Source organism: Thunnus thynnus, chromosome 9, assembly GCF_963924715.1.
Source record: "Thunnus thynnus chromosome 9, fThuThy2.1, whole genome shotgun sequence".
Taxonomy (NCBI): domain Eukaryota; kingdom Metazoa; phylum Chordata; class Actinopteri; order Scombriformes; family Scombridae; genus Thunnus; species Thunnus thynnus.
In genome coordinates, this window is record NC_089525.1 from 23,708,983 (window position 1) to 23,732,481 (window position 23,499).

The window sequence follows — 23,499 nt, forward strand, 5'->3', positions numbered from 1 at the left end:
GTGCAACATCATAACAGGAAGCTCAAAGTTTACCATCATAAGTTGGAAAGCCAATGGACAAGTTGAGCGAGACGTGCAAATACAAGAAAGTGGAACTAGGCTACATTATGTGTATCAGTGAGAGGAAGAAAGAATATAACATGTACTCCTCTCAAGCTTTTATGCAGTGTGTATGCACATGCAGTATTTCTGTAATTCCCAAAAGGAAACTTCAGGAAAACCAGGTGGATGATTCCCTAATCATCTGATGAACGTAAATGATTGTATGTTCAGTACACTCACCCTTAAGTACAGTAGCCTGGTACATATTGTGAAATACTTTGCCACACATCATCCAAATCCCCTAACAGTACAATGAGTGCATTCATGTTTAGTACAGATGAACCTGCTGGGTGTTAGGACACCTAAGCCCAGTAGTGCTAATGCATAGTTAAAGCCATAGTTTATCCCTTGAGATATTAAGAAATTGTAGATGGTAAATCTGATGGCAGATTTAAGCTAAAAGGTGTGACTTATCATTTCTATCTTTCAGTATATTCCCCATCATGTCTTTGAGATCACCCTCCTCTTTTTGCTCACCAGTTTATTTTCTTCACTCCATTCTACTTTCTGATCTCATGGGGCAGTACTATAAATCATGTCGTGTCATAATCTCTAGTGTAGGAGTATTAATACTTTATTAATGAATTACCTCATCATTAGGGCACCACCACCTTTTTTGGTTAGGATTTGTTAGTGCCAGGAGGGAGCACTAACCCTTGTTCAATTTAATCAATGAATCAGTCTCATAATCGTGAGTTCTTGTCCCAAACAGTGACCTCTGTTTACTGCTGCTCAAAGAAACAACAAAACACTTTTAGGATAAATGAAGACATTTATTAATAGCTAAACGTCTTGAGGATACATGATAAAGCATAGATAATATAATATATACAGATAATATACAGAGAATAACAAATAAAAGGAAAGTAAAATAAATAAATAGAGAAGGCCTAAGAATGATAAAAAAAAATTTATAAAGAAAATTATTCAGCAAGAGTGACTCAAGGTGCATGACTCAAGGCTTAACGTGTTGTACCGGGAAATGCTAAGGGGAAAGCTAATTCAACGTCTCTAAATAAATTCTTTAATTTTAACGTTGTTTGACATCAACCCTTGATCACAAAGCCATGTTATGCCTTACTGTTGAGGTCTCTTTGAGGCTGTTTTTATAAGTTAGAATAAACGAGGGAGGAGTTTTGGGTGTGTTCTAAAGGGTTTTGCGCCGAATTATTGATGAATATTCAACTTCTTTGTTCTAGGGGCTTTAGATGTGGCTGGTGCTTCGCAGCCTGCACCTCTGAATTTTTACATGCAAAAACTCACACTTCAAGTCACTGTTGCCTATGTGGTAATCGGACTACTCTATTTACACAACTTAAACCATCTACTGAAATAAAATTTAATACAATAGTGAAAGGAACTAAAGTTAGGCAACACTTATGTGATTAGATTACTTTCAAAACATATTTAAATATAAGTTGACATAACTTACTTCATAATATAAAAGCATTCAATGTGACTATTGTTTAACAATAAATGAAACTTTAAACTCAAATCCTTCTAATATTATCGTTACATTCCTATTATTTTAGAAACTTCAATCCTTGAGCCAAACATACTAAAATATGATTGTCTATGAGGTTAATAGATCACAAGTTAAACACTTAAAATACAAATACATGGTTATTAAACATTCACTAACTCTTCACATAAGGGAATTTAACTCTTGTCAATAGAGGAGCAGTATTGTTACCTGTTAGTATAAAAGGATAATACAATCTAAGTCTTATATCTCTTTAGTAGATAGTCATACACCCATGAAAGTTATACCGTTCTTCTTGTATTTACATAACAAATAACATGAAATAATAATATATATAATGATTACACATTAAATTGATATGAATTTCAGGTTTGCCTCAGATTTACAGGGAGGCTTCATAAAGTCCTCAGGAATGTGGGTTAGTTTATGGCGTTGTTGATAAGAGTCTTCCATCTAAGGTGGGAGTTGTTTTCCTCCGGTCCAAGTGGCCTTTAGGGTCAGTTCATGCTTATAGTTCTTGTCATGATTCAACTTATCAGAATGGTTTATTAGAAGGTCTTTGAGTCTGTTGAGCATCGTTGATCAAACCCCCACTTAGAGGGTGGTCAGTTCTGCAGGCCGAGGGTGTGCACTTACAAATTTAGGAATCCAGGGAGTCTGTCTCTTATTTTCCTTAAGAATCACAGATTAGTTAACAGAATTAGAGCGGTTGTCCTCCAACACTAGTTACTCCTATACACTTTGTAACTTCCTCCCTTAGACGCAGGGCAAGATAAAGAGCTCATTTAACACTCCTCTTAATGGATGATTATGGATCCACATTTTATTTCCTGGCAATACCCTGAGGATCAAGACGATATGAGAGGAGCACTTCTTCCACTCACTCACAGCTGTCTAGATGATAGCCATGCAGACTCAATCAGAAGACCTTTTATTGCTATCTATCAACCTTTCCACCACAGTGGAAATGTTTGACATCACATTCACATGTCAGTTGGTTTGCCTTACGAGTTGAAACTAGATTTGTGCAACTTTTGCAACTCATGAACATTTTGCCAATGTTTTCACATGAAATATAATCATTTCTAAGTGGATTTACATATTTCTAAACATGCAACTAAATCTTCAATCAAGTTTTTTCATCCATTACTCCCCAGGAGACAAGCACTGACATCACGCACTGACACACAAAGAAAGAAGAGTAAACCTGGAGGAGACACAACAGGTAATGAGCATATTCTGTGCCATGATTTACAAAACTTCCATGATTGGTAATGACAGCAGATTATCTTGTCGAAATGACATGGTCATGACCCTCCCATAGGCCACAGTAGACTCTGAATGGGTTGCCAGGGGCAACAAATAGAAACAAATGTTAACCAGCTGTTGCCAGATGAGGACTATCACAGCAAATAAGCTTCTGTGAAAACCCCCCACCTGTCCTTATATTTGTGTTGCTTTAAACAAAGATGATTTATTTATTCTTCCAGCTCAAGTGTATGGCTAAAGAAAAGACTGTCGGCCGGCCATTACAGAAGCCTTTTAGGGGTCACAATGTTTTTTTTAATAATTTCTTTGAAGGTTAAACGCAGAAACACAGAATCTCTATATGGTAATTGTACGTGCAGTAAGGTGGTTAGATAACAGATTTGGCATGAGGGTGGCATAACAGGTCTCTCCTTGTCCAACTTATACTCTATGTAAACATAGAGTAGCACATAGCACACTGAAATTGCATAAAGCTGAATGACTGGTTGGATCAGTAACCTTTACAGATGAAATGATATCCTGTTTGAAATCCTTCACATCACTCCTAGATGCTCCTGTCTCTGTACTTGTAACACTGCATACAAACAGTATTCCAACTCACCAGCTAACTGTGTTGCTGGATTTTAGTATTTGGTGTATGTTAATTATGGTACGGAGCTATAATGAGAAGCTGTAATTTGGTCACAATGATTTTAAAAGCCACCCAATAAGTTGAGGAAGATGTAAAGATGCCACTTAGTGAAATGCTTGTTGATGTGGTCAGGTGATTACGTTTTAAGACACTGTACTCAGACAATTATACCGTTTCTGTGCAGTGAATGTGCGTCCTTGTTTTTCGTGTCCATGTCTGTCAGTGTCTGTGTATGTCTTAATAATGGATGGATACAGCTGAATAAACAATCCACAACAATCCTTGTGCATAATAGAAAGACCAGGGTGCCCGTCTGTTATGAGGCAGGAGCAGTGTACGTGTGTGTTCATCTGTGTGATGTGTGATAGGTGATGTGTATCAGACACACACATGCGCATGCACATATATTGTTTAGGTGTGGGGAGTGAGTAGTGACATAATCCTGCAGATAGTGGTGCTGCAGGTGGAGGATGAGAACAAGTGAAAGAAAGAACCTGTGAGGGCTTTTTGTCTGCTAGCAAGATTGGATTCACCATTTATCACAGACCCTGCTCCTGTTAGTGTCTCCACAGGTCACTTTGAGACAGCAACCAATCCTCTTGAAAAAATTAGATCTTTAGAGCCGACCAAAGCCTGTGCCTTAAAGCATGAGGCAAATGTTTGGGCACATACAGAATACAAAAACTACAAAAAAAAAAAAAAACTCAACAAAAGTGAAGTCACTGGGAAGCTGTGTACCTTTATGTTCAGATAATGCAGTAACACTTCAAACCTCTGAAATTATTTGACAAGATGTAAGATAGTAGGGAGCCTGAAACAAATGCAGCTCGCTAAGGCATTAACATGCAAGCTGCCACCCAAAACTGTGTTAAACTGTGCTGCAAGCATTCAAAATTTTATCTTTATATACATTAATACTGTTTATTTATACATTAAAGGTTGACTGTTATTCAAATCAAAGGCCAGTGAATCTGAATAGAATAAACCTGGGATGTTCCTACTAATAAACAGCCCAGACAACACGTTTGTTTGGTGCCTGGATCAGTCTGGAATACTGGGAAGAAAATTTATTCTTGATCATTTTACCTTTTTATGTCTTATTTTGACCTTTGTGTGAAAAGCATCAGCGTCACTTGAATGGAACTAATGTGATATTTTCCTTTATTTTATTTTTCAGCAGGGGCAGGTCACCCGCTGATTTAACGACCGCCTCCAGTAAGGTCACAAAACTTTAGTACATTTTAATTTTAAAAAACAGGCAGAGGTGCTCTTTCATATCAAGGGCTATATTACTTAAACTTCTCTGAGGCAATATATTTGAAGCATCAATTGTCTGATGCTCCTAAGAGATTAATAAGAAAGGCTTGATTGCAAATGCTTATTGACCTGTGTCTGTTGATCATTTAAGACAAAATCACATAAGAAACGAACCTGATATCTACTGTAACTATAAACTGATTTTAACATTACAAACACATTCATTAGGAATCAGGAACAAACTGGAGTAAGGAAGCTATCATTTGTCATGTCAAAATATAAAGCTGACCTAAACGGTATGACTAACTATTCCTGCATTCATAGGCTTTTTTTTCCACTTATTACTCCTGTTCAGTTTTAAGCTGTGTCTGTGTAAGCACATGCATATCTCAAGCTGCTCATGCAGCAGGAATGCTAACAGTAATATTCCTTGACAGTGAACGCCCAGACCCAACAGTCCTGACCTTTAATGCTAAAAGCGGTGCAATCCTCCAAGAGGAACAACAGGATAAAAAGGGGCCAGCCTGGAATATCAAGGCTAAAGCACCACTGGTGATACAAATCTTGCAGGTACTTCTCAAATATCGTATGGCTGAGGGCGCTGTCATGACAGAACCTGTGGAAAAGCCCTCTCTACTGCACAACAGTAGTGGCTCCTAACATCAAAACCACTGCACTGCACACTGTTTCAACTATGATTCATCCATTCAGAATCATCTTAAGTATGTTGAATACAAATTATTACATTATTTTTAAGGTAACAAGGATTTAAATATACCGTAGATCAGACTGTTCTGTGAGTTTATGAGGCATCTTGATTTGTGTCTCTTCAAGACATTTATTAGGAACACAATTTCCACAACATATGCTCAAAAGGCCTTTTAAAAAGATTTTGAAATTTCAAGATTGCTTGCTATTGGGAAATTCACCCAAGGCTGGCATTTGAATGGCAGCTGCAGAGTCAAAGCATGCCTTAATTCGCCTGTTTTGCTTGTGACTCTGGAGGTTAATGTAAGGTTAAAGGCAGAGTGGCAAGTTATGCTGCAGGTCACCATGAAAAGCACTGATGGCCTCTGGGTTTCCATTACCAAGTCAAAAATAGCAGCAATTTACACAAACAGCCAAAAGAGAATACAACTTTGTGCGTAAATTTTTAAAGCAGATGAGATAAAATTTAATTTCAAGTGACATGTGCCTTACATAATTACACTGGGAATGTTGTATAATAAAATGATAGAGATCAACGTTGTGTGACTGATACAGTATGCAGTGTCAGTTTTGTGACCCAAAAACATAAGAGCCTTTACTGACCTGCTGTGTGTTCTTCTTCTGTTGTAAATTTCATAGAGGATGTATTATATATTTGTTCTGATAGAGGGGCTGTTGTAAAACTGTTGCCTCATCAGCATGGTGAGGAAAGATAGATTGCGTTTGTCCATGCAGACTTAAAATCTGACAGCATGTGGACACAGTATAGCAGACCATTGTCGTAAACAACATTTTCGTAATTCCATTCCAAGGCACCATTGTGACTGCATTGACAACAAATGACATTTTGTTTGTTCTGGCACACAAAAGCGGCTGCAAAAAGCACACTTTCCAACTTAGTGCATAAGGAAGAGGCGTAGAGGAAGATGAGCAGCTACGCATTTGAATCTGAAGGGTGTACTCAAGGGAAAAAGCACTCACTCACCACCGCACAGACCACCACAAGCCTACAACTGTCTTTTGGGTCTCGCATTACCACTGCTTGGGTGGTATTCCAGGCCTGATCTAGTGAAGCTATTAAATGTAAACCATGCAGACTTTACTACTTGGCCCGCAAATCAAATGCAGTCCATGTAGACAAGCGACAGTTACTTGCCACCCAAACACTGAAAAAAAACTGTTACAATACTCTATGTTACAAGTTTTCAAAAAATGTTTTTTCTTTCATTTAAAATCTCACCCGACCTCCTAAATTTGTGACGGGAAACCATCTTCTCAAAGGATCACAATAGTTATTAATTTCCTCATGTTTCTCTGATATACCGCTAAAGCTGCCACAGTATTGATTTTTTCCTTAATGCACAAATTAGCAAAGTCATTCAAACCATCACGGTAACTCCCATAAAAAAAATAATTCAAACCTCAGATGTTATAAAATAATTGGTTCCTAAATACCGGCAAAGTTTTTGAATGCATTTATTCCTGTAGTAGTCTATTCTTCATAATGCGGTAACTGCAGCAGCTCTATGTATTGCGCCATTTCTGATCAACTGTAAGGTGTCGACATGCTCAAATTTTGATTTGCAGCCCATGTGTTAAGGTTGACATGGTCCACATTCAATAGCTTCAATAGACATACCACCCAAGTAGTGATAACACTAGACCAAAAAAAGGGTTATAGTTGCCTTATATGGGGCTCTTGCCAACACTAGTTTGCGCCAACATTTCCCTACTCACTGAGCTGCCAAACACATTGGTCCATCCCAACAATATGATATTTGAAAGTCAGGCAACTAGTTTACAATAAATAACACTTTATACTGTACCCTTACAAACTCCATCAGTTCATATAGTAAATATTTCACATCAGCTCTCAACCAGCCATGACCACAAACATCTCCTTACCTGACTCGATTGCTGCAAAACTTGGTGAACTGCGGCTGGTTGAGGTATATCAGTCGAGCATCTTCTTGGTCAGCTAAGGATGTCTTCTCTGATGTGTCCTCTGCCTTTTCGTACCCTGCAGAATGGAAGAAAAGACATTCTGTAAGAAACAAAATTTTCCCTGAGTACAAACAAAAGTAAGATGAAAAGGTGTTGGAGTTGGAGTGTTTTGGAGAGTCCCCGAAGGAGTCTTTAGTCTGTAAAAGGCCAGTCGGTGTCTTTTACACTCAGAGTGAATGCTATAGAGAGGTGCTTTAGAGGCCATAGATATCATATCTATATATTATTATTTCTTTAGAAATTAAACTTGCCTCAGTAAGGCAGCATTAATCTGATGTCAGTATAATGCTCAAATTATTATCTTAGTGCAGGGAGATGGTTATTTGGAAAATATGAAATTAGGTTTGCTCAAGCCACTGACAATGCATCTCTTATTGCTCCCTACCCAGTAAAATGCCAACTTTGCACCTGGGGTTATCAACCCAGTATGAACACAATGCGAATAATGTTCAAAAAAGGTTGTTTTTTTTTTTAATAAGCCAACATGGAGAAAAATCTTATCATTAGTAACATACATTTGTGATTTATGGAGGAAAGCAATAATTCTGATAGACCTCAAGCTGTAGATATACCCTTCATGTTGTCAGTTTTAGGTACAATTGTGTTAAACCCTGGTCACGCCTAAAGCATTCAGTAAATGTTCATGTAATGAGATCACTTTCACATTACAAAAGCTCACATTTCAGTAACTGACTCAGAGAACATCCCAAGACCATTTTTTACTGGAAATGTGTTATCAGAGCAGGGGATTTCCTGTGAACACTGAACTTCCTGCTGATAATAACAGATAGAACTTATCTGTGTGGATCAGTTGCCGTAGTGCAGTGTCAGATCTACAATAAAGAGGTACTGTACATGCAAGACCCTAATCAAACTGTGTTTCTTTAATAACTTGGCATTTGTTTTCATAGGTGAAGTAGAGATCTCATTCAATCACTCAATCTCACTCAATTCAGTCATTTTGCTTACTTTGACCTCTACATTAAAAAATATTTAATTAGCAGAAGACACCACCCAGTACTAAAAAAAAAACACTCTCCTTGATTGATGTAATTCTTTTTTTCTCCATCTGTGGTTGAGCAAGGCACTGCTCTGCTCCCACCAAGTTCAACAAAGTGGGATGGAGCTACAGTATGTTGGCTAAATCAACACATCAAGTGAAGGCTGTACGTGGGTCGCAGAGATGTTCATGCATGCAGCACTTTTCTTCACATTTTCTTTAGAAACCACACACAACTGTTTTTATTTATTGATTGGCAAGAGGCGTATCTGCCTCTCACTTTGCATCTTTAGGGAAAAACCTAAGACATCACAGATGGACACCCTATCCAGCTCTGTTACTCTAGTTAACATGCATGCTTTCCTATCTGGTGACAGTTGCTGCATATTGGTGAAAACAGGGATGTTGAAGGAATATCTCAAGCTTCTGGTTTGAAGCTGCTTACTGTCATGCTGGATGGAGAGTGGCATCACACCAAAGAACCTCTCTAATGGACAGAAAGTGACTTGCAAGAAAATATAATCAAGGACTGGTCAGGTACAATCCCCTGAATGTATGGGATGTCAGTTCAATCATAATATGCAGTGTCTTTTGAGAAATCTAGGCGATCCAAGTTATGTAATTGTTTAAAATACCATTCCAACTATTCACTGAGCAACACATAGCATTGAAAAGGAGCCTGTGAAGGTGCTGAATCAGGTAGACCATTCCATCAATATTTCTCTTTTTGAAAACCTTTTCAAAACATTTTGCACAAAACATAAATGCTACTAAAGAAAAAAGGGCCCAGGGTATTTTCAGGTAATAGGTTCAGTCTTGGGTCTGACCATTCAAGACGTAATTTTACCAGTTTGGCATTACAGATACTGAAAGCCAGGGTCATTGCTGGCATTCTGTGGTCACAGCAGTTCATGTTTGAGCAGACTTCTTTTTAACTTCTGTGGACAGGCTAAACACCAAATCTTCTATTAAATTACATTTGAAGCTGGAATATCTGGCACACCTACAGAGAGAGATTTGACATCTTCTTTGTAAAATGAAAAATGATACAAATCCTGAGGTTCACATTTCACTTTCCTCATGTTTTAATTGATATGACTAGATTAGTGCTCTCAGCACTGCCATGGGAGCACTACTGTAAAACTCTTAAGTCAACAGTATTCCCAGACTCTCAAGTTGCATGCATGTGTTCCATTGCGAGCTGGATGGCCTTCCCTGGCATGCTATGCAGTAGTGGTGGTGTTAAGGGGATTATGAGGTAAGGGCGGGAGTAGCATAGCTTCCACAACTACAGATAAAACCCAGGAGTTTAAAAATGGAAACAAGGGCCATTCTGAGGCTTGGAGGGAGGGGGACACGAGTAAGGGAAGCTGGCTGCTTGAAACATCAACAACAACAAAACGCAGTGTCATGAGGTACAGTAACCAGAGTCCCTACCGGATATGCCCTAGTTGCAACATGAGCCCCCTCTCCCTGCCTACGGTATTTCTTTCTTGTCATGTCAAGTCAAGGAGAAACACAGTAGAAGGCTGACAGTCTTTAAAGATACATTTCCCACTTTCTCCTCTCTTTTTCTCCTCTTACTCTCGCCTTACAGTTTGCACTTTCTCACTCATGTTACACAAACCCTGAATCTTAAATTACAGCTCTTGTTATATTAATGATCCACTTGGCTTCGCATAGAGGATTACTGAAGAGTGATTGCCAGACATTCCTTCGTCCCTCCGTCATCTCCTCATAGTTTCACTTCTTAGCATGTGCTCTCAGGCTAAAAATAACTGCCCCCCTGTAGTCATTTTGTCACCGGTGAAAACATGGGTTGGCTATCCCAGCTCTGTTATGCAAGAGCCCACCCAGACGTCAGATCAGCATCGATGGTTTATTGGATTAGCGTGGTGGCAAAAGGGTGTGTGTGGATCCAGGCAGCAACAGGAGCTTAAAGAGTGGTGCCTGCTGCTTAAGAAGGGAAACTTCCTACCCATAATACCTGCGATTATCACATGATGTATCGTTTACAAAAGGACGTGTTGACCGATAAAGGCTAGATGCACGTGTTCACAGTATGATACAGTCATTTAGTGCTTCTGTTAACAACCATTTAAGTAAGACAGTTCAGTTATATGTGTAAAATAGGGCTGGCTAGATAATGCTAGTTTGGTTGTTTTCAATTTGCAGTACAGCAAATGGAAATACAACAAGTGAGCAAAGAGAAGCAATTATTTGCTGAGCATTTCCTGTAATCAATTTGAAAAACACTTTTTCAGAACCGTACAAACACATTATTACAGGTTTTTAATCTTCCACACATGATAGGACACAGAGAGAAATTTAATTTTGCAACAGTGGTATCATAATGGGATCTAAATTTGGCCCTGAAAGAAATACAAAAGATATTTTCAGGCCAGCTGTGGATTTATAGAAACATGACCTCAAAAAATCTAAGATCTGTAAAACCACTGAAAGCGCTATAATGGTATTTGTCACCATGACGTTACACAATGTTCCTGGAGAGTTGATCTGCTGATCCTGCGTCACCCTTTTCCTTGAGGGGAGGTAACTTGCCTTCTCTTGACATGTCACTAGACCTAGCCCCCTTTCATCGGAAATTAAAATAAAACTTCCAGCCAAGAGCTCACCTGGTAACACTGGGAAGACAGGTGGTTGGGAATGAGTAACAGCACTAAGTAAAGGTGAGGGAAAGGACATTGACTCAAAGGCATGCTACCTTACTGAGTCTGGACTGGATGAACACAGGGCTATATAATTTGTGGATACAACTATAATCACAATTTTTGTGTTTGTCTTTATGAAATTAGTCAAGGAACCCAATCATTACATTGTAATTTTGACATATTAATAATGTTTCAATTTAAGTACAGCATATATAATGACAAACAATGTTTTGCCTTAGTTGCAGCACCAGAGAATAACACTACAAGTTTATACAACAACCAGAAATGTCAGCTAAAAATACCTAATAACATACCTAAAGCCATCATAGGCCAAGGAGACACCCAAGTGGCCTAGAGATTAAGGCACCGGTCTCTCTTTGTTTCCTGTCATCTCCCTACCATACGTGGGTCTAAAGAATCATGAGAAAAAAATCATAATCTCAGTTTTGAGTGAGAATGTTGTGATACTTATCTTTTTACAGTATTATATTTCATAGATCTGGCAGATGTTTTTGTCCAAAGTGACTTACAACTGATGCATTCAAACCTTGTATGTTGAAGTGCTAATATAAGGCAAGTGTTCAAGCGATACCCACGTCTCTAGATTCTTCAATTAGATGTCAATAATAATAGACTATATGTCAAAGAGAGATCTTAGCTTGCAACAAGGGACAAACCCAGTGATGACAGTTAGTCAGGAAACTGGTGTAATCAAGGAATTAGTGTCTGCAATGACAGATGAAAAGAGGAAGCAGGCATAGCTGGTGACTGCAGCATAAGGCCTGTATGAAATAGGAGGCCAGAGGAGCTGGCTGAGCGGCTGTGATTGATGTTGTGTGTCTGTGTTCTGAATGAGCCCTCGCAGCAGGAGCCTGTGTGTTGCGTAGGCCAGGTGCTGCAATGCACCAGTTGCAGCTGGTACTGCTACTGCTTAACTTAGTCCTCTTGCTCTCTCCTTTTAGCAGCTTTGAAACATAGAGCCCCACGATTTCTGCATTGTGGTAAAAAATGGACGGAATCGCAATTGAAAATAAAAATGAAGCCGACTGTAAAACGCAGAATATCACGGAATTTGCAAAAATGTGGATGCAATTTATGAAAATCAGGGTTTTCCCTACTATTATACAACTCAAGCCCAGTTCAGACCAAAGATTCTCAACAAGACGAGTTGAAACTTGCAACTATTTTCAATGCTCCGGTCTGCAAAACCTGCCAGTTTACACCAATGCGACTAGACAAGACGGTGTACCATCTCCATAGCAACGACTCTGTACTTTCACCCTTCTAACTGACAGCTGTTCAGACCTTTTTTTGTAGCTGGATATAACTTGTAGCGTCTTAAAGTATGAATGAGGATAGAGATAGCGAGTTACTTGCTACCGTTGCATTTCTAGTATTGATGAAATGGCAAAAACATTAAATAAAACGAGAGGGTCGAGGCTCTCTTCTCCTCTGTCCAAAAGCATTTGTGGTTGTCAGTCAGCTGAGAGTTTGCCAACTTGACCAGCTGACTTAGGTCAAAACCTAGTATATGGCTGGATCATGTTTGGTCAATGTGTGAAATTGTGGCCGATTTGTTACAGAGATAGTCAGTGGTGGTGTCTTTAATGTGAATTCATGGATATGAAATGTCCATCTGCAATTTTCTGTAGTGGTCCCAGTAATATTTGTTGTTTAAGTGTACTGAAATAGCGTATGACATGACATGGTTAAGCTACATTTGAGTCAAACAAAAGGTTATAAATGCAGTTGCAAGAACAATACTTTCCACTCATATCCTGGGATGTTTGATTTGAAAGAGAACTTATTTTAATTCTAATTATAACTACTCTAATTACCTGTTAACTCCCCCTGCTCTTTTATCCATTTCACTCTGCGGATGTCTGTGGATTTAACTGCGCACTCTCCTTCATGCCTCTATGCAGCTTTTTTACTGGTCGATGATCGTGGGGGCTGCGGTGGAAATTGTAAACTAAAGTTTTGACAGCATTCTGGGTGCAAATTCAAGAGGCTTATCTCCGCCTGGTTATCACAGTTACAGTAAAATCAAGCACACCTGCAAACACACTAAACTGATAAGACAGCCCACATGAGTCACATGTTTTACCTGCAAGACTCGTGTTTTATTGCTGTTGTTCATCGTTCATGATGTGAAAACATCAGAGAAATAAAAGCTTGCGTCCTGGTATTAGTTCAGTTATAAAATCCAAACGCACCGTGGAGCATCTCTCCTGTCGGCTGCTGACAGCATTGTCAGCCAGAGAGTCAATCACACTGGACAGTAGAGGAGGAGACAGCAGAGACGCTGGTAGGCGTCTGTTTAAACAGGAATTTAACACTGGAGCTGAGAGCGTCAGAGTTCGGAGCAGGAAACACAGTCACTCTGCGTCACGCTGCTGTCTTCCACTTCCATCATCTCATGCCAATTAATTTTAAAAGAGCAACGACCAATGGGTAAACTTCAACACTCGGCCGGCCAACCAATGGTGTAACTTCATCACTCACTCATGGATAACTGCAGTTACGGGGCTGGTCACTGACCAGTCCACCCAAAAAACTATGCTGAGTCTCTACTGTGTTTTGGTGTCATTTACGGGCCTGCTGCTACTGTCCTCTGCTGTCTGTGTTGGAGTCTGTCTAAGGGTGGGGCTCAGTGCCTCCACACATACATACACACACACACACACACACACACACACACACACACACACACACACACACACACACACACACACACACACACACACACACACAGACACTTAGAGCAGTCAGCTGAGCGGCTGCAGTAGACACAGTGAACCAGGTGAAGTGAAAGATAAAGTTTAACTTGAGTCGATGACAACTACACTCATTACTGAAAGTGCAATAAAAGCTTCACAGGTAAAAAGCCAATAAGATTAATTTATCAAAACACCTGTTCAACAGACAGAAACATGTGGAAAAGCAATATTTTCAACTGCTTTGTCCGTAGCGAATTGTTATGAACAAACAAAAACGAATGCTGTCCGTATGTAGCCTAACAGTTCAGCTTAGTTAGCCACAAATCTTAAAATGTGGCAAATTCTTTTAAACTTGGCTACTGGCTGAGATGCTAGTCAGGTTAGCCCAGCTTGTATAGCTAGCACCATCAGTATGACAAACACTCATTGAAAGGTCTTTAAGCTCTGGTTTCTGTTTGGGACTGCAACACTGGACAAAAAGAAGTGGACCGGGCGGAAACTATGTCAACAAAACAAACTACGTCAAACAGACTTGTTTGAGAAAGAGCCTAAAATGAATGCCAAGAATGCCAGGACTGCATATTGCGGCGAATATGCAACCACACTCAGTCACTGAGAACACAAATGCTTCAGCCTTGCTATTATGTTCCATCTAGTTTTGTAAATGAATTACAGCAATATTTACACACTGCCCATTTGTTTCTTTAAGATTATGTACTGACCATAAGCAAATAAAAAGTAGTGCCTTAATTTCTACACAGCACAGTTTATATCACATTAGCCACAGTGTTTATTGTATGTTTAATGTTTGTTTAGAATAGAGACAAGAGAGACATTAGTTTTCATATTTGACTGATACATTGTACCAAAAATGTATTGAACTGTACCACCTCCATTTAACAATGTCATTGAGGAAAATTCACACTGAGTGGCAGACTTTGACCAACTCAAGGAATTTGTTGTGATATATACTGCTGTGGTGTATTTACTGTTCATTTAGATTGTGTACTGCTACTCTGACTACACCAAGTTGGCCAGTTTGTGCTTCTCATGTCTTCAAGACCTACCTGATCTCAAGGTTTTTGCTACAGCTACTGTTCTCGCACAACTGATCCAATTACAGGCTTCATATTTAACACTTTAATTGGATTACATGAGCAAAAGTAGAGCTGGAGCAAAAAAGTGATCAGGCTAGGCTTGAGGACAGAGAAATACGGGTCTAGTACTGTGGCCGCTAAATCTCACAATTTTAGTTGAATAGGTTGATTAAAAAGCAGCCGTCTCTTTTTTTTTATGGTAACAACTCATGAGCTGTTACAGTTAAGGTCAAAACAAAAGTAACATTCAAGGGCAACATAACTGACACCTTCACCATATTTAAAAATGGCACACAAGGCCAACACAGACAGACCACCACCACAGTCCAGAGGAGTTGGGCTGGGGGGTGAGAGCTATAGTAGAGGAGTAGATCATAAAAATAGCCATATGGGATCTCCCTCCCTCGATATCCACCTTTCCTTAGTTTCTAACACACTATGCGGATAATGTACTCAGCCACTGCCACAGATGTCTCAGTGGGAACTGTTCTTAATATTCCCTGGTGGACACTGCATTTTCTCTGCACTAATTTCATTAACTGCAGGCGTGTCACGGCTCAACTACCCTGACATCAATAAAGAGAGCAAGAATGGGAAACTGGGCGGACACTGACTCTGAATATAAGTCTTAATCTGTGTTATATTAAGTTTCATAACCACACCTTTCATCTATTCACGAAACCACCGTATCACCCATACTAGCCGGGCCATATAAAAACAACGTGAGAGGCATGGAAAGAGAAGAGAGAAAAAGAGAAGCGAGGAGCCAAATAAAGCGCAGTAGGAGTAGCAGGAGCACACAGCTCTGGAGGGGAAGCCTCTGGAGGAAGGATCAATGCCACCAAGTGTCGTAATGAGTTTGGATGCAGGCCAGATGTCAGGATTATTGCTTGTGTCAGCCAACAGACAGACGGGTGGAACAATAGTCACAAGGGGGCACGTATTTTGGAGAGGGTGCCCGATGGGAAAAACTGGGCCCAGCATGACATGGAATTGGCCGAGGCATGCCGGTCTTCCCCGGTCTGTCCTTTTTATCCCTTGCTGAGTCTTGGAGGTTAAAGAGAGAGAATTAGCTCTGTTATACCTCTGTAGAGATTTTTAAGATACTAAAAGTATATTGATCAGACTTGAGGGCTTGTTATTTTTCTAGCATCAGTGCTATTTTTATTATGTTTACAAACCCTGTGTGTTAACAACTGCAGAAAATCATGTTTACAACATAGCTCACCTTAACAACAATGACAAATCGTATTTCCTTGTATTTGAACATTTTACCTCAATGCTTGTATGTTATAACAATGGAAGTAGATAAAACAGATTAAAGACAAAACCATCCTCTGCAGATTTATGACATCCCGGGTGGTAATGTATTAGCTCAGGTCAGGCAGAAGTGGTTGCGGTGGGAAATTATTGCCGCCATGACTGTCAACACGAGCAAGATTAAACGGATCTAATGGCAACAATGACAGGAACAATAATGACCTGATTCTCAAGTATATTACTTCCCACAGCATTTTATGACACTCAGGGTTAAACATTAAATAAAACACAAACAAATAACTGACCAATACTTTAAAATACATCCACAACATATGGGAAGTATATTGGCTCTCCATCGTCACAGTAACAGCACTAATCCGTGTTTTTAAACTAAGAGGATCAACTGGAAATTGTTATTTTAGTCCAGATATTTTTAGTAACAGTACTTAATCTGGCTATCACATTTGACCTCAAATAAAGCTTTTACAACAAATCATAAAAGAAATCAGGTGACATGCTGACATGCTGCATTTTACAACTTTAATTTAACCTGCAATGGTTATGAGTGTACAGCAGTGATTCAGTTCACTCCATAAGCCTTAGGATGTAAGATTTCTTTCAGGAAAGCCTATCTGTGGATCCCTAGAGGTAGAACATCCATCTTGAGGTGAATCTAAATGTAAAAGAAGGCTTTTTGTTCTTCCAGAAATAGGCACAAACACAGCCCAATCTAGCTGCTCAGTGTGAGACAAGCACTAATGAGCCTGAGAGAGTTGTAGGCTGGTCAATAGAGTTTAGATGAGGAGGCACGTGATCTGGCTAGAGCTAGGCTCCCACACGATTCATTCAATAATACCAGGGGTGGGATGGAGGGCGGGGGGGCGGAGGGGGGGGGGGGAGCTACTGACATTGATTTAACACGAACAAATGAATGGCAGCCGAATCACAGTCAGGGTCCTTGTGAAGAAAAAACTGCGTCAGATACTTCACTGGAAACAGAAAATGTAGAGAAATGGCAAGAGGTTTGGCTCCTGTAGAAATGTGAAGCCACGGTCTTACTAAAAAAAAGTAAGACGGAAAGGTGAGGTGCGATCAGGAGTTCAGAACTGTCGGTCTGCATATTGTTCGCTCTAACCTGAGGCCATCTACTGTGGTTATTAGGGTCAAAATAGTTCCAAATGCCTGGGCTTTGGGATCTCTAAATCTCACAACCCACTGAGCCTAATGTGCCATTTATATCTGCTCATCACCACGAAAGAAAGATCTGTACATGATTCATTTATGCAAGATAAATATTTCAGTAGACAGAGCAGCCACAGTCTATTCGTGGGAATCAAAGTCCCAGAGATGAAAGCCCCCCCCCCAACCCCCATCTTCACCATTTGTGAATGAGGGGAAGAGCTGGGGGGGGATATAGATATTGCCTCAATCTAAGCAACAGTAACATCCATAAGTCGCTTATCAGATCACAATGCTGTAACCAGCACTCACAACAACAACAGGGCAGCTGCAGAATTAATCCCCTTCCCTGTTCGGCTCCGTCTGGCTCCCCATAGGCTCAGGCGGGTTTCAGTGGGATGGACAGTCAACACAGGCAGCTGGGATAACTGTGACATCACAGGGCTGGCCTGGCTTAGCTTAGCAAGAGGTCTGTGGGGACAGAAACCTTTCCACTGTGTGAGACTTTATGAATGGTAAGAGCGAAGGTCACATGGTGTCCAATTCATCTTTAAAAAAAGGACTGAAAACAGAATGTAGACCTTGCGAATGCCAGTCATTCAGAAAAAGTCAATGTTGTGCCTGACTTCATACAACTGCTTCTTGTCTTCATGGAAGATACAAAATAATACTGTTTTTTTCCGCCAAGTCACATCACTGGTTACATTGTTGCAGCCGAAATGACGTACAACGTATCAGACTGTGAACAGAGATACAGGCTCAATAGTGTTGAAACGCCTTGTCAATTAATTGATTGACAGAAAATTATTTAAAAACAAATCTGGCAATCAATTAATCATTAAGGTCATTCATCAAGCAAAAGTGCCAAACAGTCACTGAGGATTTACTACTTTTCTCTGTTTTTACATAACTGTACATTGAATACCTTTGAGTTTTGGACTGTTTTGGCTTTGAGAGCTTTTTGCAAGAGAAGTATTTGCAGGGTACAAATGTAACCATTGCATGAATGTCGGCAAGACCAGCCCTATCTTATCATTTTCAAAACCTTTCAAAACACTGAGAATATGGAGGATTGATTGCATACACTGTGTAATCTAACATGTCTGTTTTGTTTTCAGCTGCTGTTTGCTGCCCAGCTTCTCCTCTAGTTTTGCAACCGCAGGATCAAAAGACCACTGTGGGATTCAAGATGTAACAAGTCTAACAAGTCTGTGTCACTGCTGTAAAGGCCAGACGGATCGGTTGTGACAACTCGAATGTTGTCTCCTGTCTGACAGGTTTACCGAGACTCTCCTATAAAGACAAATGATATCGTCGTTTGTTCAGACTGATTAATATGACATATGTTTATTTTAACTGTCAGAGCAGAAAATAAGGTGTCATTCTCATTGAGAAGGGAGCAGTAAGGATGTGGAAGTCATAGTGTACAGATCAGCATACAAAGCATTTGACTCTCGGGTTGGTGAACGGGGGTTTCCGTCCCAATTCAACAGTCAACACAGGTTTTATTTAATCGTGACAGCTATCTAACCATAACCAAGTAGTTTTAGCTGTCTAAACTTAAGCATACCTGATCCACATGGGTGTGTCAGTATTTTCTTAGAGCTGTGGATGGAGGCAGATCTATTCTGCTGTCAAACATATCCAAACTGGATCAGCTTTACTCATTTTAATGAAGGCCTACATTAGCCTGAGTGTGCAATATACAGAATCACACTCAGTATCGGGATACTTACTAATGAAGATCAATATCAAAACTCAAAGTTAAGGACTCAGATCTGAATTAGTGGCAAAAAAAAACAACCTTTCTATCATATGTTCTCCAAAAATAGCTGTAATATCCAAATGGCTGAGCGATGACAATTAATCCACCCCGGTGTTTCGGTGATGCTCGTTGACCTGATGTGACATGTTAGTAATGTGTTAGCTCAATAGGCAAAACCTGCACCTCCATAAGCCTGCACTGCAGAGTAAGTAACACCTGAGCTCAACACACACATACACATACTCTATAGCTCTATAGAGGAAATATATATGCGGATGCCATCCTTGTCTATTACTGATTCAGGCCTCAGTCTTCAACATTAATATGCTCAGACCACCTATTAAAAGCAATATCAATTACACTACTGCTTTTATTACAGGAGCACATGTACTGATGGGAGTGATGAAAGCATTATTGTTTTGTTAGCACAGCCATCTAAAATAATTGACTCCTGCTGTCTGAATAGGTGATCAGTAGGACATTGAGATGTAGCACAGAACAGAATAGTAGATTAACATACAACTTTGTCTTTATAATGACAGTTATCTGATTAGTTGTCTATATTAGGTCACTAATGTCTATCAGAACTGCCAGGTATTTGCTATAGATGTAAATATAAAGGGATTAATTGTTATAGAGTAACACCGTTATGAAACATCAAAGTTCTTATTTTGTGCTCTAAGTCCTAAATGTGTGTGTTTTTAGAACTAACCATCTATCTATGGAAGCAGCACTGTGGCCTAGTTGGACAAGAAGTTAAGATGGGAACAGGGTCATAAAAATGCTTAAGAACTCAGGGGTCAAGGGCAGCAAGAGTTTCATCTTCCCAACCATTGATGGTGTTGCTTTCCTATGGAGTGCCTGCCAACACCTCTCCATCTGACCTTGTCATCCCGCTGTAACACCATCACATTGACTGTTTTCTGGCACGTGCAGGCTTGGTGCATTTTCCTGCTGCTCATGCATGTGTGCAGCACACAGACCAACACAACCAGGTCAGAAACAAGACTTTAGCTCACCGGCAGAAAAAAAAATGTGAGTGAGGATACAGTTTAGGCTTCTTTCTCCAGTGTCTCATGCTGTTTTTATGATTTATTTAATGTTTGGAAACAGGAAGTCAGTGCTTAGTTATACTATATCATACAATACTATGACTGACTATACTAGACAAGACTGCGAGCTGATGGCTAAATTGAGTAAATATAGAAGATTTATCTCACTGTGAGCTACACAGCTTTCCAGTACCTCATAAATAAGGTTCAATCTGAGCAGCATTACTGAAGAACTCCAGCTGACCTGCAGATCAGAGGATCTAATCAATTCCACAGAATGGATAGTTCAGGGACTCGTGATGTTTTGCATCACTCAAGACATAAAGACATATTTGAGTTTACCGCTTCAAAATTAATCTCCAGTTTAATTTAACCATCTTTTTAATCACTGTCTTTCTGTAGACTACTTTAAAATTAGCCGAGTTCAAGACCTCAATCGCTGCCTACTTCTCAGATTGTTTCAGCAATTTAAAAAGATCTGGCGTTGTGTAAAGCTCTATTGGAGAACTACTAAGACAATCAAAGCTTTAAAGGCAGGATTAAGAATGGATACATCATCTTCCTGTGCCAGAGCCAGAAAATAGCCACGTCCATGAAAAAAAGTTGCCACAAAAACAGCAAAAAGTGTGGATGAAGTAAACACAACTGCTTTCATTGCTAAAAGTTGACTTGCAGTTGTAATACCTCTTAAACTGACATACGAAGGTGGACCCAAAAATTCCTGGAATTGTTAAAAAAAAAACTGTCATAATAAATCTTTTAGTTGTCCTCGTCCCATTCCCGGAAACGTTTCCTGTAGTCAACCTTTGTCACTGTGTCCACAGCCTCCTGCGATTCCTGTTGGATTTGTTCCACGGTGGTGAATCTTCTCCCTTTCCTTCAGTCCCAATTTTAGTTTCACCAAGCTGTAGGCATTACACTACCTAGCAGCAAATTCGAAAACTACACCCTACTCCTGCGCCATCAATGGCTTCCAGGAATTTTTCGGTCCCCTCTCGTATTTTTGCCATGAAAAAAACACAACAGTAAGTCAACTGCTCGTCGCGACTACTACCAAAGCATCTATGTTGACTGAAAATTACCTTAACGCGATGGATATGTCACTTGCTACTGTTTGGTTAGGGCAAAACAGTACAAAACAACAGCCCCTCCAACCACACAATGCCAAAATTAATAGTACAGTGAAATAAAATGGCAATATAGATACTGCCCATACAGAAGCTACATAAATAATTTATGTGTCCACATATACAGCAATAAACTTCATAATCAAAATATTCAGGAAAAAGGAACATTTCTTGCTAATGGGCAATCCTAGAGACACTGCACAGTTCTCACTCATCAGATCACGGGTCGTCCTCATCTCAGGTCAATGCAAAGATGTGCATGAGCAAACATGAGAGTCGTTTCTTCCTCTGCATCAGACGGAACGTATATACTGTGTGGATATGTGCACATCTCCCCCACTCCACATCCACTTTGCCTCGCAGACAGGAGAGAATCACTGAGGTGAGAGAAATTGAGTATCTGAAGAAACTCATATTAGACTGGCTGCATGTTAGTGATGGAGGCAGGACATGAAGTGAAAAACAGAGGAGAGGAGATGTCCCATGCCTGCACATAGACAGAGTGGAGAGGCCCGAGGGGACTTGATGTGACACACCAGCGGCCCCAGACAGGGGATTTAGTGGTGTGTTGGGCTTTTGTGCCACATTATTATCAGCCAGTGATCCGCCAGGCACATGGGCAGCTCTCGATCCCTTCAGAAGGAAGCAGTCTATCCCCCTGCAGTCTCCCTCCCATTGCTGTTACCACTATTCAGACAGACTGAGGCTTAGCTGGTGTTATTGAAATGCTGGGGGGAAACATCCTGCTTCAAAAAAAAAAATCTTGAGAATGACGGAGAGGTAGAGATATAAAGGTTCAAGAAGAAGCTGCTTTGTCTCTTTCAAAACTAGTATGTAGGCAATCTGATGCTGAAGAGGACCCTCTATCATCTGAATCAGATGACACAAAAAGACAAGCATTTGGTCTTTTGATGGATTCATCCTCATAGGACAAGCTTACCTCCCTATCTCCACCTTTACTGTCAATTGTGAGAGGGGATTTGGTCTGTCTGCAGATAAGCATGCGAGCTAAGACAGCAAACAGGATGCTTGTTGCCATCTGTCTAGCCTTAACTTGCATGGCTTCTGCCGATCAGCCTTCCAATTTAGACAGCGGGGGCAGGTATTAAGCACCTACCTGCCTATCATGGAAATTTGTATCGGAAAGATCAACGTCTACAGGTGCCTGTCTGTCCCTGCAGGATCACACATAAACATGCTGATAGCTACTGACGTCACCTGTACCGCCAAGTGTCCCAGATAAGATTATTTTGGCAACACATGCAGGCAGAGGCTGGCAGTGATGTCGGATGTTTCCACAGCATAGCGGAGAAGAGTGACAAGGAGTGGAGCGGCACGTGGTGGGCAAGACCGGGGAGTGTGCAGCACAGAGAGCTGACGGACAGGCCGCTGATGGATTAGGTGGTAAGCCTGGCAGAGGGCTGCCCTTTCTAGATGGAAGCCTGCCTGATGCACTGTGGTGATTAAAAAATAAAACTGAAGGGTGGGGAGTGTGCTTAGGCTCTCATAAAACCAGCCAAAAGAAATGATGTGGAATAGATGTGAGATTGAGCAAAACAGTTAACTAGAAATGGAGCCATGAGGTTATGCTAGAGCAGCAGCACACTGTAGGTCATTAATCTGGCACGGTACGGGAGGTGGAAACCATTATTCAGAAAGATTACACTGTTTTTACTCATGTGGATGAGACTGTACACTTAGTGCTATGGAGCTGAGTAAAATAACAGCAAAATCGTTTGCTCTTTGTAACCTAAAAAGCTGGTGTGTGGTAGTTGGGGGTTGGGGGGGACAGCAATAGCTGCTGTATAATTCATGTGTTTTCGCTCTTGCAGCAGCTTGCATCGGTCAACAGTTTTCTGTGCAATCTATATTTGTGTTTAATTATTTAGATTTCTACCAGTAGAACGTATGATTCTTCAGTGGCATAACACTACGATTTCTGTTGTGGAGTAGAGGATGACCAAATGCTTCGTAATTACTAACTCTTAGGTGGCATTTTAAAACATCAACCAAGCACAACCATTTACAATAATGAGATAATATGAAATCTCCAGAAATTGAACAGAAATTGAAACACAGAATTTTGTTTTACTTGCATCCATTTTTATCATTAACATCTGGTCAATACCCAAGTTGCCCAAATATCTATAATAATATGTTTTCCTTTCTGCAT

General features: G+C 40.2%; 1 protein-coding gene across 7 annotated transcripts in view; it reads right to left on the bottom strand.

Moving 5' to 3' along the window:
* The window catches only part of atp8a1 (ATPase phospholipid transporting 8A1), a 108,576-nt gene that overhangs the window by 82,194 nt on the left and 2,883 nt on the right, over positions 1-23,499 (bottom strand). For all 7 annotated transcript variants that reach the window (XM_067599780.1, XM_067599778.1, XM_067599779.1 and 4 more), the window contains exon 2: positions 7,356-7,470. In XM_067599780.1, coding sequence (XP_067455881.1) covers positions 7,356-7,470 — 115 coding nt within the window. The remainder of the gene's footprint in view (positions 1-7,355; positions 7,471-23,499) is intronic.